This window comes from Artemia franciscana, chromosome 15 (assembly GCF_032884065.1).
Source record: "Artemia franciscana chromosome 15, ASM3288406v1, whole genome shotgun sequence".
In the NCBI taxonomy this organism is placed as follows: Eukaryota; Metazoa; Arthropoda; class Branchiopoda; order Anostraca; family Artemiidae; genus Artemia; species Artemia franciscana.
The window spans coordinates 33,787,333-33,800,688 of NC_088877.1; the positions used below are offsets into that span (position 1 = coordinate 33,787,333).

Genomic DNA, 13,356 nt, shown 5'->3' on the forward strand with positions numbered 1-13,356 from the left:
TTCTGGGATATGTAGTATTTCACAATTTTAAATCTATTGTTAATTGATGCCCAGTGAAGTAAAGTTACATTTTCTAAATCTCTTTTGTTTACATCATAACCTGCCTCCACAAGCTGTTTACATCTTTCAAGGACTCCAAACTGAGTTGCTTTCACAATACCAGCAGTCTGATCACCTTCATCCCATGTCATCTTTTGTGCAAATTTAAATATCTATCAACAACAATTCTAACTAAAACTAGATTTACATTGCATGGGCAACGTGAGGTGTTGCGGCAACCTTTGCTCGGCTTCGCCGAGTAAAGTGTTGCGAGAGCAACACTTTGGTTTTGTTTCCTCGCTGCGACTAAACGCTGAAGTTGTTAATCTGTAAGGATGCTAAAATACATACTAGGTACACCAACTCGCAAAAGTTGCAAACTCCTCATTGCTAAAGATGATTGTAGCCTTACAGCCGATTATTACTTACAAGTCCCCTACATGTCTTACCACTGGAACCAAATTGGTCTTACCATCAAATACAACAGAAACAAAAAATAGGTACACCAACTAGTAAGAGTTGCGAACCCCTCATTGCCGAGGATGATTATGAGCTAACAGCCGACTGTTGCTTACAACTCCCCTATATGTCTCACAATTGGTATCGGCCTATTTTTGGTTTCAGTGTGTACCTTACTACTGAAGTTGTCAACCCCTTTAAACTTTCAAACTGGTATATCTCATGAAGGAATTTTTGTACAAAAAAATGGTTAACTTATACTTTGATCAGCTCATCAAAAGCTATCGACTGCCGTCGAAAAAAAAAATCTATCTGTCTTAGTTCAAAAGTTGACTTTTTTGCCGTAGGCCAACTTTCTAACGTCATCACTTAGAAAGGAGCAAAGGATAAACTCTAATTTCTTTAGCAATGAGAGAACTTTTAAAGTTTAAGAGGCATATCTGATACCATTTCTCTACCGCAATCCCAAGTGCGAAAAACCGAATGATAAACTCAGCTTAAATCACGAACAGAAATGGGTAGAAACAATAGATGGCAGCACTTTCGGACCCGTGGGAAAATGCCGCTTTTTTGCTTCTCTAAATTTTTCTATTTATCACTCAAAAAAGATATATTGGCTGTGGGGCAGGGTAACTGTCGCATATATTTAACACTTATAGATTTTAGTCCATCTTCAATTTGAAACTGGTGCCTGCCTGCTTGCCTGCTAGAACGGAGCTTTCCACTCGAAAGCAGAAACATGATTTGATGAAACGAAAGCTTGGCTGCATAACTTCAGATAGTCCTCTCTGACATAGGCTATACAACTCCTCTTCACTTCCCACACTATAGGCTCTGGCTCAAGGACAAGCAAAAACCATCTTTTTTGGCCCCAGGCAAGAGTTCTACGAAGCTTTCCAAAATGTAAAGTCATATTCATCAATCCGGCCTAAGGTCCACACTTTCCGTAAAAACCGCAGAGGTTAGACCCTCACCACTTTCTAGGAATAAGCTGAAATCGGGGTGCTAGGAACAAAAAAAAAAAAACCACGACAAAACCAAAGTGTTGCTCTCGCAACACAATTCAAAACAATGACGAATTATTTTTTAATCAGAGAATATCTCGCATACATTTCGAATTTTCAAGGCGGCCACGTTTCACAGCCGTAGCATTATAATCTTATCTCTTAGAATTTTCTTATTCTTTTAACTTCTTTCCAACAACCAGTGCTTTTGTTATTCTACTTTGTATATCTATATATATAAAAATAAGTTGTCTGTCTGTCTGTGGATCAGGTGACGTCATGTTTCTGTGTCGGCTGACGTCATGTTTTTAACTGACGAAATTACAGACCGGGACATCGGGACACAAATGACGACCGGGACACCGGCACATAGGGAATATAAATGACGACAATCAAAGAGAAAGCGACCGGGACAAAAGGATTGTTCGATTAGCAATCACCATCAACAAAGCACCGGGACACAAATGACGACCGGGACGCAGGGAGTATAAATGACGACCAGGACATAAGTAAAAAAAAAACTAAAAAAACTAAAAAAAAGGTAAAAACTACAAAAAAACTAAAAGGAAAAAAAAACTAAAAACTAATAAAAAAACTAAAAACTAATAAAAAACTAAAAAAGCTAAAAAACTAAAAAAACTAAAAAAGGAAAAAAATAAAAAAGGAAAAAATGAAAAATAAAGGAGAAAAACAAAACTAAAAAACGAATGTATATACAGACCGGGACACCGGGATACAAATGACGACCGGGACACAGGGAATATAAATGACGACCGGGACACAGGGACACAACTGGAACGGGGACGCCGGGGGGCACAGGGGGATATAAATGACGACCGGGACACCGGGACACAAGGAATATAAATGACGCCCGGGACACTCAAAGAGAAATCACAGACTGGGACACCGGGACACAAATGACGACCGGGACACAGGGAATATAAATGACGACCGGGACATAGGGACAAAACTACAAAGGGGACGCCGGGGGGCACAGGGGGATACATAAATGACGATGGCGACACAGGGAATGGTCGATTAGCAATCAACATCAACAAAGCTCAAGGGCAATCATTAGAATCATGAGGTATAGATCTGAATACGGATTGTTTTCCCATGGACCATTATATGTTGCATGTTCAAGAGTCGGCAAACCTGACAATCTATTTATATGCACAGACAATGGGACAGCAAAGAATGTTGTATATTCGCAAGTTTTACGTAGTTAAAAACATATATACATATATATATATATATATATATATATATATATATATATATATATATATATATATATATATACTAGCTGTTGGGGTGGCGCTTCGCGCCACCCCAACACCTAGTTGGTGGGGGCGCTTCGCGCCCCCCCAAGCCCCCCCGCGCGCGTAAGTCGTTACGCGCCATAATAGTTACGCGCCATTGTAGTTGTGTCCCTATGTCCCACCTGTGAATATAGATATATATATATATATGGTTTTAACTACGTAAAACTTGCGAATATACAACATTCTTTGCTGTCCCATTGTCTTTGCATATAAATAGATTGTCAGGTTATCCCCCTGTTTCCCCCGGTGTCCCCGTTGTAGTTGTGTCCCTGTGTCCCGGTCGTCATTTATATTCCCTGTGTCCCGGGTCCCGGTCATCATTTGTATCCCGGTGTCCCGGTCTGTATATACATTCGTTTTTTAGTTTTGTTTTTCTCCTTTATTTTTTTCCTTTTTTTTTCTTTTTTAGCTTATTTAGATTTTTAGATTTTTTAGTTTTTTTTATTAGTTTTTAGTTTTTATTTCTTTTTAGTTTTTTTGTCCCGGTCGTCATTTATATCCCCCTGTTTCCCCCGGTGTCCTCGTTGTAGTTGTGTCCCTGTGTCCCGGTCGTTATTTATATTCCCTGTGTCCCGGTCGTCATTTGTATCCCGGTGTACCGGTCTGTATATACATTCGTTTTTTAGTTTTGTTTTTCTCCTTTATTTTTTTCCTTTTTTTTTCTTTTTTAGTTTATTTAGATTTTTAGATTTTTTAGTTTTTTTATTAGTTTTTAGTTTTTTTTTCTTTTTAGTTTTTTTGTAGTTTTTACCTTCTTTTTAGTTTTGTTAATTTTTTTTTTTACTTGTGTCTTGGTCGTCATTTATACTCCCTGTGTCCCGGTGCTTTGTTGATTGCTAATCGAACATTCCTTTTGTCCTGGTCGCTTTCTCTTTGAGTGTCGTCATTTATTTTTTTCTTTTTTAGTTCTTTTAGTTTTTACCTTTTTTAGTTTTTTTTTAGTTTTTAGTTTTTTTAGTTTTTTACCTTTTTTTAGTTTTTTTAGTTTTTTAGCTTTTTTATTTTTTTTATTAGTTTTTAGTTTTTTTGTAGTTTTTGCCTTTTTTTTAGTTTTTTTAGTTTTTTAGCTTTTTTATTAGTTTTTAGTTTTTTTTGTAGTTTTTGCCTTTTTTTAGTTTTTTCAGTTTTGACGTCACCTGATCCAGTTTTTTCAGGTGACGTCACCTGATCCACGATCCACAGATCCACAGACAACTTATTTTTATATATATAGATAGTTTTTTTTTTTTACTTATGTCCTGGTCGTCATTTATACTCCCTGTGTCCCGGTGCTTTGTTGATTGCTAATCGAACATTCCTTTTGTCCTGGTCGCTTTCTCTTTGAGTGTCGTCATTTATTAGTTTTTTCCTTTTTTTTTATTTTTTTATTGGTTTTTACCTTTATTTTAGCTTATTTTTCAGTTTTTTTCCTTTTTTTTAGTTTTTTTTTATTTTTTATTTTTTTTAGTTTTTTACCTTTTTTTAGTTTTTTTAGTTTTTTTAGTTTTTTAGCTTTTTTACTTTTTTTATTAGTTTTTAGTTTTTTTTTGTAGTTTTTGCCTATTTTTAGTTTTTTCAGTTTTTTTTTTAGTTTTTTATTGGTTTTTACCTTTATAGTTTTTTTAGTTTTTTGCTTTTTTATTTTTTTTATTAGTTTTTAGTTTTTTTTGTAGTTTTTGCCTTTTTTTAGTTTTTTCAGTTTTGACGTCACCTAATCCAGTTTTTTCAGGTGACGTCACCTGACACATCCATCCATCCATCCACAGACAGACAACTTATTTTTATATATATAGATATATATATATATATATATATATATATATATCTATATTCACAGGTGGGACATAGGGACACAACTACAATGGCGCATAACTGATATGGCGCGTAACGACTTACGCGCGCGGGGGGGCTTGGGGGGGGCGCGAAGCGCCCCCACCAACTAGGTGTTGGGGTGGCGCGAAGCGCCACCTCAACAGCTAGTAATTTATATAATTTCCTGAGTTCATCATCATTACTAATGACGCCAACTAGGTAAGTGAAGCCTATTCAATTTTCTCATTACCTAACATCACCTCTAATGTCTCATTAGAATTTAAGCCTCTCAACATTCATATCAAAACTGAGTTTACAGATATATTACTGAAGATAGCGAATATAATTTTTGAAAAGAGGAGAGTATCCAGGGATTTTAGAAAAACTTTAAATAAACCCCATACCTTTATAACCCCACCTTTATAAAAAAAAAAGGTGGTAGGAGTAAGTGTGGCAGTTTTGGAGGCATTAACTTGGTTTCTATAGGAAGCAAACTACTTTTATGATTGAATTTTTCAGAAATGAAAAAAAGCTGTAGATCACATTTTAACCCTTAGATTAATAATTGAGAAGTCCCTTTTAGTCCTCAGTTTATCCTTGCATGGTATACAAGTTAAATACATTAAAGTGGATAGTGTCATAAACGAGAATAACATTGCTCCGATTGAAATAGGCAATTAGGCTAGTAGCTGGTCTCAAATTGAATCAGAAGTTAAGTAGGATTGCGTTTTATCCTCGTTTATATGGACTATTTTGACGAGCTTTGTCCTAGGGAACACGACAAAGGCTATGACTTTTTGAATCAATTTCAAATTTCAATCAACTTTTTGAATCATTCGAACATTGAATCAAATGAGAAAATAGAACTTTCATAGATTTTGATAACACTCATGATTTGAGAGTCATGAGGCAAATATTAGCAAAATGAATGGTTTTTCGGAGGTTTTGAGAAATCAGGGCGCAAGAATAGGATTGAAAATTAATGTTAAGAAGACTAAGTCGCTTAGACATGGAGTAAGCAAAGGTGAAGAGATTATGCTCGGCAGAGTTTTCCAGAGGAATAGTCTACGGACAGTTTTGGGTTCCCATTTGACTGAACATAATTCAAACAGTAAGCTGCATGAAAGATAGGGCTTCATCCTGATTTCTAGGAATGTGGGAGGTTAATTTACCGTCTTAAACCAGGTAAAGCATCGGCTTCAGACGGCCTGCAACCCGAATATCTGATGTACGGGACAGTAAAATTATTTGAACATCTTGCTATTTTATTTCAGGCTTGTATCGCCCAGCAGCATATTCCTGATGCGCTATGCGAAGGTCTAGTAACGTGCATTTTTAAGAAAAATAAAGACCCGAAATCCTATGACGCATATGCACCGATTACTGTATGTTCGACGATTGGCAAGCTTCTTGAGAAGCTTATCTATATTAAAATTAGCACGACATGTGATCATGGCGACAGCCACTTTGGTTTTCGGGAAGGTCTTGGCGTGCAGAACGACCATGCAACTCTTTAAGCGATTCTTAAAAAGGCATAAAAAGGCAAAACGTAATCTCTACGTTTGTGCCAAAGGCTTTTGAAGGCTTTTGTGCCAAAGGACTTTTCCCACAACTATTCCCTTTTCAATTCAGAAACCAACGGACTCGGTGGAGGCCTTCGGCCTCGACCTCTCCCAAGCAATTATGTCTCTTTTTAGAAGTGGACTTAATCCATTTGTTTGCACCTGCCTGTGGCAGTGGTATCAGCACTCCTCAATCCAGATTCGTTGGCAAGGTACTGTTAGTAATCGTATTCTTATGCGCTGTGGTGTTAAGCAAGGTTCTCTTCTTAGTCCGGCAATATTTAGTAACTCTATAAGAGAAGCTGCTCGAAAGATTCCATCATACTTAATTGAGCCATATATTGCCGGACGTCACTTGTCTTATGCCGATGACAATATTATCTTGGCTGACAATTTTGGGGTACTCCAAAACGTTGTTGATGTTGTTTGCTCCGGACTGAAAGAAATCGGTCTTTCGGTTGCTACTTCCAAAATAGAGTTTCTTGCCTTTGGACTGGAGATCGCCTCCAATGATACAATCCAAGTTGGTCCCGTCACAACCTCATCTTCCAGTTCATTTAGGTATTTAGGTCTTCCGTATGGAACTTCAATAAAATCCACTATGCAGCTTATAATTACTTCTTTGAAAGAGAAACTAAGAAAATCTTATGGTCCTCTCGCCAGGACAAAGGGCCAGTTTGATAAGAGAACCCTTGGTCGGCTATATAATGTGCTTTTTGCACCGCATGTGATGTTTTTGTCACCAGTTTGGAAATTTTGTCTGGACCTGGTAAAAAAACAAACCTGATTGCTGTTCTTTAGGTTCTGCAAGTATTTTCTTAGTACCCCCATTTGGACTCATAATAGTTACATTGTGTATTGGTACCAGCCGGCCTATAGGCCTTAAACTGCTGTGGACAGGCAGCTCAAGTACCCGCACTTCCCACATCACTTCATTAGAATTACTTAATTTCATACGAAGAACCCTTTGGTAGCTGATTGGAGGATATCTTATTTTTAATAAAAAAGTGTTTTAAAGTGTTTGAAGTTGTCAAGAATTGTGCGGGTTCTTTTTTTTTCTTTTTTTCTGTGCCCTTTTTGTTTTTCTTTTCATTTTTTTTTATACTCCTTTTTAGTGCATTTATATTGTATGCAGAGGGTAACAATAAATTATTATTATAGCTAGTACATGTTCTGGAAATGAAGGATCACAAAGCTGCCAAAAACCGCCATTTTCGGCCAACCATCTAAGGCCATACAGAAAAGTAGGCCGTCCCGAATGGGGCGAGAGGAGATCTTAATGGAGAACTTAATGGGCTGGAACTTTTTCGGGGAGGGGGGGTGTATAGAGGAAAGATTCGGATAAATTTGATAGAGGAGGTGTGTGCGTAGCAGCGTTGGGCTCAGGCGGCTTGGAGCTGCGGTGAGTTGTTAGTACTAGTAGTATTTGCACTTCCATACCTATTCTCGCACCCTGGACTCTCAAAACAACAAAAAGTAATTCTTTTCACAGACATTTTATCTAGGACCCTAAACTCACCTGCGTAATCTAAGTCTATGGTACTTCCACCTTTCAGTTGAATAGCCAATTCTCCCATAGTATTCATTGTGGTCAACAGGCGGACCTAGTACACAAATACAAATAAAAGGAGATAAGGAGCAACCCTGTCTGTCTTATGAATAAAAGTAACATCACTTTCTACCTTAACTCTCAAAATATGAAAACGTACCACCAAAGTGTCTTTCTTAATCTTCAGCTTCTTTTGGGTCAAAAGCAAATTTTGCTTTACTTCCTTCCATTGCTCTTCCATAGATTCTCTTTTTATTTGTATTTCTTGAAGCTTTTCTTTTAAATGCTCCATGTTGTAATCGTAGTTTTCGTATAACCCCACAGCAATTTTCTTTGCTTTCGTTTGACCAGAAAAGGACAGCAGCTTCGACTTCTCAGCTTCTATTTTTATCGACCCCTGGAATTAAAGATAATCGCTTTCTTGGTGGAAATACCATCTTGTTTCCTTAAAAAGCAATTTTTATCTGGGCTCATTAGCTACCCATAATATATCAGGAACGTCATAATCATATGTCAGGAACAATGTACCATCAATATATCAGGAATGTACCAACAATATTTCAGGAACGTCTTAGAGCGTTAAGTTGAAACTTTCAGAGAATTCAGAGGTGGACTTCAAACTAACTAAAAGGCACTAGGTGTGTATTCCTACTACTGCAGCTACTGCTACTACTACTACTGATGCTACGATTATTGCTACTAGTGAGGCTAATTGTATTGGGATGAAACTTCCAGGGAACGTTTAGGAGGAGTTTCAACTACAAAAACACAAAGGTTGTCAAAAGGGCATATAAGCAATATTTTAGGATCGCCTTAGAGAATTAAGTTGAAACTTTCAGGGCCTGTTAGGGGTGATGTTGAATTAACCAAAAGGCACTGTGTGCATGTTACCACTATTACTACTGCTACGACTACTACTTCTACTGAGGCTAAGGGTATTCAGATGAAACTTCCAGGGAATGTTAGGGAGATGTTGAACTAAATCAAAACCCACTACATGTATTCAGGTTGCCAAAAGGATGTGGGGGCAATTTCTTCATAATAGCTTAGAGCATAAGGTTGGAACTTTCAGGGCATGTTGAAAAGGATGTTGAATTAACCAAAAGGCACTCTGTTCATGCTGGTACTAGTACCACTTCTTCTACTTCTACTATTACTACTCTATCACTAATACTGAGGCCATGGGTATGAAGATGAAACTGTCAGGGAATGTTTAGGAGGTTGTTAAACAAAATCAGAACACACTAAGTGTATGCAAGTGATAAAAAGGTCGTATCATCAATATTCCAGAAATTGTATAGGATATTAAGTTGAAAATTTCAGGGCATATTCAGGGGGGCGTTGAACAAACCAAAACGCAATGCGTGCATACTACTACTACAACTACTGTCACAAATACTACGCCCAATGCTCCTACTATTACTTCTGCTGCTACGGCTACTAGTATTGAATATGTGAATACTACTAAGATGAGCAATACGACTACAGATATGACTACGACATATCCTGCCCATTACTTAAAACAAAATGCGTCTTAAATTTTTCATCTTTTTTTAACTTTATAAATCCAAAACTATTAAGACTTTTAGAATAAATATCAGTATATGAACATTAATGTAAATGTTTTTAAAATGTAGAGTTAAGAGAAAGAGTCAAACTTTAGCGTAAAGAGCGGGGCGTTGAGAAGGAAAAGCCCCTTTCATATACGGAGTAATTTCTGTTCGTTTTAAGTTTTAATGTCGCTCCTTACTTTCATTTAAAAACTTGTTTTTTTCATTTATCTGAACAGAACATGATGGGATTTTCTTCTTTTTTTTTGTTATGAGAAATAAAAACACATAGCTCAAAATAAGGATTGTTTTCAGTAAAGTGCAAATTAAATCATGGTATGTAGAATGAACGGGGGGGGGACCAGACCTACTCTTTGTTTCTGCTCGTTTCGAGTTCGGCTGGCTTATTTGTTGCAATTTCTGTTTGTTTTATGCTTGAAAATTATTTGTTCGTTTCTGTTCATGGTTGGTTCACCTTTTACTTTAGAATGAAAAACTTCTTTAGTGGAAAATCTTTTTAAAATTAATATAAATTAATAAAATTATTAAAATTATATACTCATCAAAGATTTCTGCACCATAGTGCCGAAATTTTGAATATTCCTAAAATATTTCTACTCTAGAAATACACTTATCGGTCAGGGAGACTTTAAAGGCAGAGGAAGGATGGTTATATAAATTTATAAGAACTAAAAATACTTAATTTAAAAATTAGCAAGACACTATAAAAAGACTTGCACACATTTGGAATGACAATTCTTTGTGCTGCTATTATACCAAATAGCAGCACAAAAAATGACGTTTGATATAATGTGGTGTAGTATTATTTAATAACGGTCAAAATTAATAATAGTTATAGGGATTGCTACTAGAACAAAACCAGTATTAATTATTTTTCTTTTCCTCTTTTTAACAACCCTTAAACTAAGCTCCTACCTACAAAATGTGGAATCGTATTTTTTGCCAGAAGACCAATCATGGGTGCGTGTTTATTTGTTTCCTTTTTTTTCCCAGGGGTGATCGTATCGACCCAATGGTGCTAGAATGTCGTGAGAGAGCTCATTATGAAGGAAACTAAAAATGCTAGTGCCCTTTTTAAGTGACCGAAAAAATTGAAGGGCACCTAGGACCCCTCCCACACTCATTTTTTCCCAAAGTCAACGGATCAAAATTTTGAGATAGCCATTTTGTTTAGGATAGTCCAAAAGCCTAACAATAATGTCTTTGTGGACGACTTACTCCCCCAAAGTTCAGGGGGATATTTTTGGTTGGAAGGGGGGGGGCTGAGGGGACGGAGTCACGTGGAAGGATCTTTCCATAGAGGAATTTGTCATGGGCGAAGATAATTTCCATGAAGGGGGCGCAAAATATTGCAGCACTATTAAAAAACAATGAAAAATAAATATGGAAAAGTTTTTCATCTGAATGTACGGAGCAGCATTAAAACTTAAAACGAACAGAAATTATTACGCATATGTGGGGTTCATCTCCTCCAAAATACTTCACTCTTTCCGCTAAAGTATTTTTAGTAATTTCAAATATTTATTCTACGGCCCTTGTGAATCAGGGGTCTTTCTTAAAGAAATGGGACAAAATTTAAGCTTTAGTGTAAAAAGCGAGGTATTAACGAGAGGCAAACCCCCTCATATACGTAATAAAAATATACAGATATAGAAGTTCACTACGTAAGTTAATTCGTAAGTTACGTATATTTTCTACTAATAAAAACGTTCGTAAAGAATTAGAAGTTCTAGTTGCCAATTTAAGTAACCAAAAGATTAGAGAGCAACCAGGCCTTCTCTCCCACCCCTTTTTTGTCAGAAATCTCCCGATCAAAACTAAGAGAAGGCCATTTAGCCAAAAAAATTAATATGCAAACTGAGTTTTAATTATTCATGTGCGAACAGCCAAAATCAAAAACTGTATTAATTCAAAAACGTTCAGAACTGATGCATTTACGAGGCCAAATAAATTCTGAAATAACACTGATTAAGAATCACAGTAGGAAAACGAGAAAAACAGTGAAAAAAATTAAAATGCATATTTTTTTGGCCTAGAAATATTGCTGTTGAAGTTCGGCTTTTTATTGTGTTTCGTGGACGTTTATTCGCCCTGTATTCTCCTTTTGCACTAAGGATAGATGAGCGGATGTCTCGAATGAAATATTGGTATTTTATTTTTTTTTCCCTGGCTATGAATTACCTAATTTTTTGGGGTTTCCCAATTTGTCTCATGTTCTCACTAAGAGGGTCAACCTAACTTAGAGGAGAGAAAACTGACAGTCTAGAACAAAAGAGTCGATACTTTTTCTTTATAATATCCATCTAACATAATAGCCAATTTACAAAAAGCCTCGTACTTAAAGTGGACGTGGCAACAAAATCCGCATAAAAAATACTTAATCAAGTTAGTCTTTTTTCATTTATAATCACCTTTTATGTTATCATTGCTTTTCAAAAATGTTGGCATTATATTCAATCTACAAATAATTGGTATAATTCAATGTACTTTCAGGAATCAGCATTTTCACACTAAAGTATACTTTCATACTTTCACTCTAAAAAAAAAAAAAATTATTGTAATTTGTTTTGACTCATTATCATCTAAATGGCTTTCATGAAGTTTCATTGAAAGACTGGATTTTTATCAAATATCGTAGTATTCACAACCATGAATGTGTATCGAACTTCATTCGAAAAAGAATTAAATATAAGAATAACTAAAGAAGACAGAATACACAAAGAAAAAGATAGAATATACATGTTAGAATATAAAGATTGAAAACGATAGAAGGTAGAATATACAAAGAACATACAAAGAAAAACAGCATTTGAACCATTTGAGCCTTCTTTTTATCAAGAAGACAGAATATACAAAGAAAACCAAAATAATACAGAGGATAGCATTATAATTGGGAACACTCAGATCCGGCCATTAAGAGGGGAATCAGATTTCTGATGTAAGCCTACTGTTTTGTTATACCTAAAGGCCTATTTTTTCACGCATGTTGAACCCCAACATAAATCGACCCAAACCTTAAGAACAACATTTAAACCTTTTTAGATTTTTAACGTATTATTTTGAGACGCCAAAAGCTAATGAGCATGATATGCTCATTAGCTCTATAATTTTTTCAAGTCTCTATAATTTTACTAAAACTACTGCTAACAACTCACCACAGCACCAAGCCGGTGCTGAGAAAATATAATTTTACTGCAGATAAAAAATTGGATGTTTTAAAATTTTTCCACAAAATTTTATGAGGAATTAAATAAAGGAAATTCAGAAAAAAGTACAGTGCATAGCCTAATTACGAGTAGCAATTCTTGATTTAAAAGGAGTGAAATTTTAAACGAGAAAGAAATTAATAATAACAATAAATTAAAAAAGATAGAATATACAACAAAAACGAAAATAACAGAGAGGATAGCATGAAAAGTGAGTCATGGTATTTCGACCTTCGACGAAATCTTTCACGCACGTTGTCAGAATGAATTGACTAAGCTGTGGAAAATTATTTAGATTTACATCATAAATATTTCTAATTCTATAAGCTTATTGATAAGATTACTCCCAGTCCTACAAAACTACAGTGATATAATAAAATGCAATCGAATTTTCATAGGTCAGGGGGTATTCCATTTTATTCAAGCTTAAATAGTGACGAAAGAAAATAAATCTCTAAGTCGTATTTTCATACGAAGGTCACTCCCCGGTAAAAATCCAAAATTTAAAAGGTTAATGAAAAATGAGGATTATTTTCCTAAAATTTGCGTAAAAACTGATTTATTCTTGAGTCTTAGCTATGCTCGACAATTTATTCCTAAACCCGGTGAAAATTCCCAGCAACAAAATACGAAAAAGCTCTATACTAAAAGGCTAATATCATAAAGCTAGAAATTTCCACATTGTAATTTCAACTAATATTAGGAACCATCAAGGCCGTATCCAAGAGGGGGGGGGCTAGGAGGTTTGAAACTCCTCCCCAAATGTTTGTTTGTTTTTGTAACGCCCCGATGCATCAAATATTTTGATGGATTTCTTAAAGTTTTTTTTGGAGCCCCCTCCCCCTAGAAA

At 35.8% G+C, this 13,356-nt stretch overlaps 1 protein-coding gene across 1 annotated transcript in view; it reads right to left on the reverse strand.

The window, feature by feature from the left end:
• Window positions 1-13,356, reverse strand: part of LOC136036387 (coiled-coil domain-containing protein 22 homolog) — a 76,832-nt gene that overhangs the window by 25,474 nt on the left and 38,002 nt on the right. Inside the window, exon 7 of the mRNA XM_065718571.1 lies at window positions 7,890-8,126. Coding sequence (XP_065574643.1) covers window positions 7,890-8,126 — 237 coding nt within the window. The remainder of the gene's footprint in view (window positions 1-7,889; window positions 8,127-13,356) is intronic.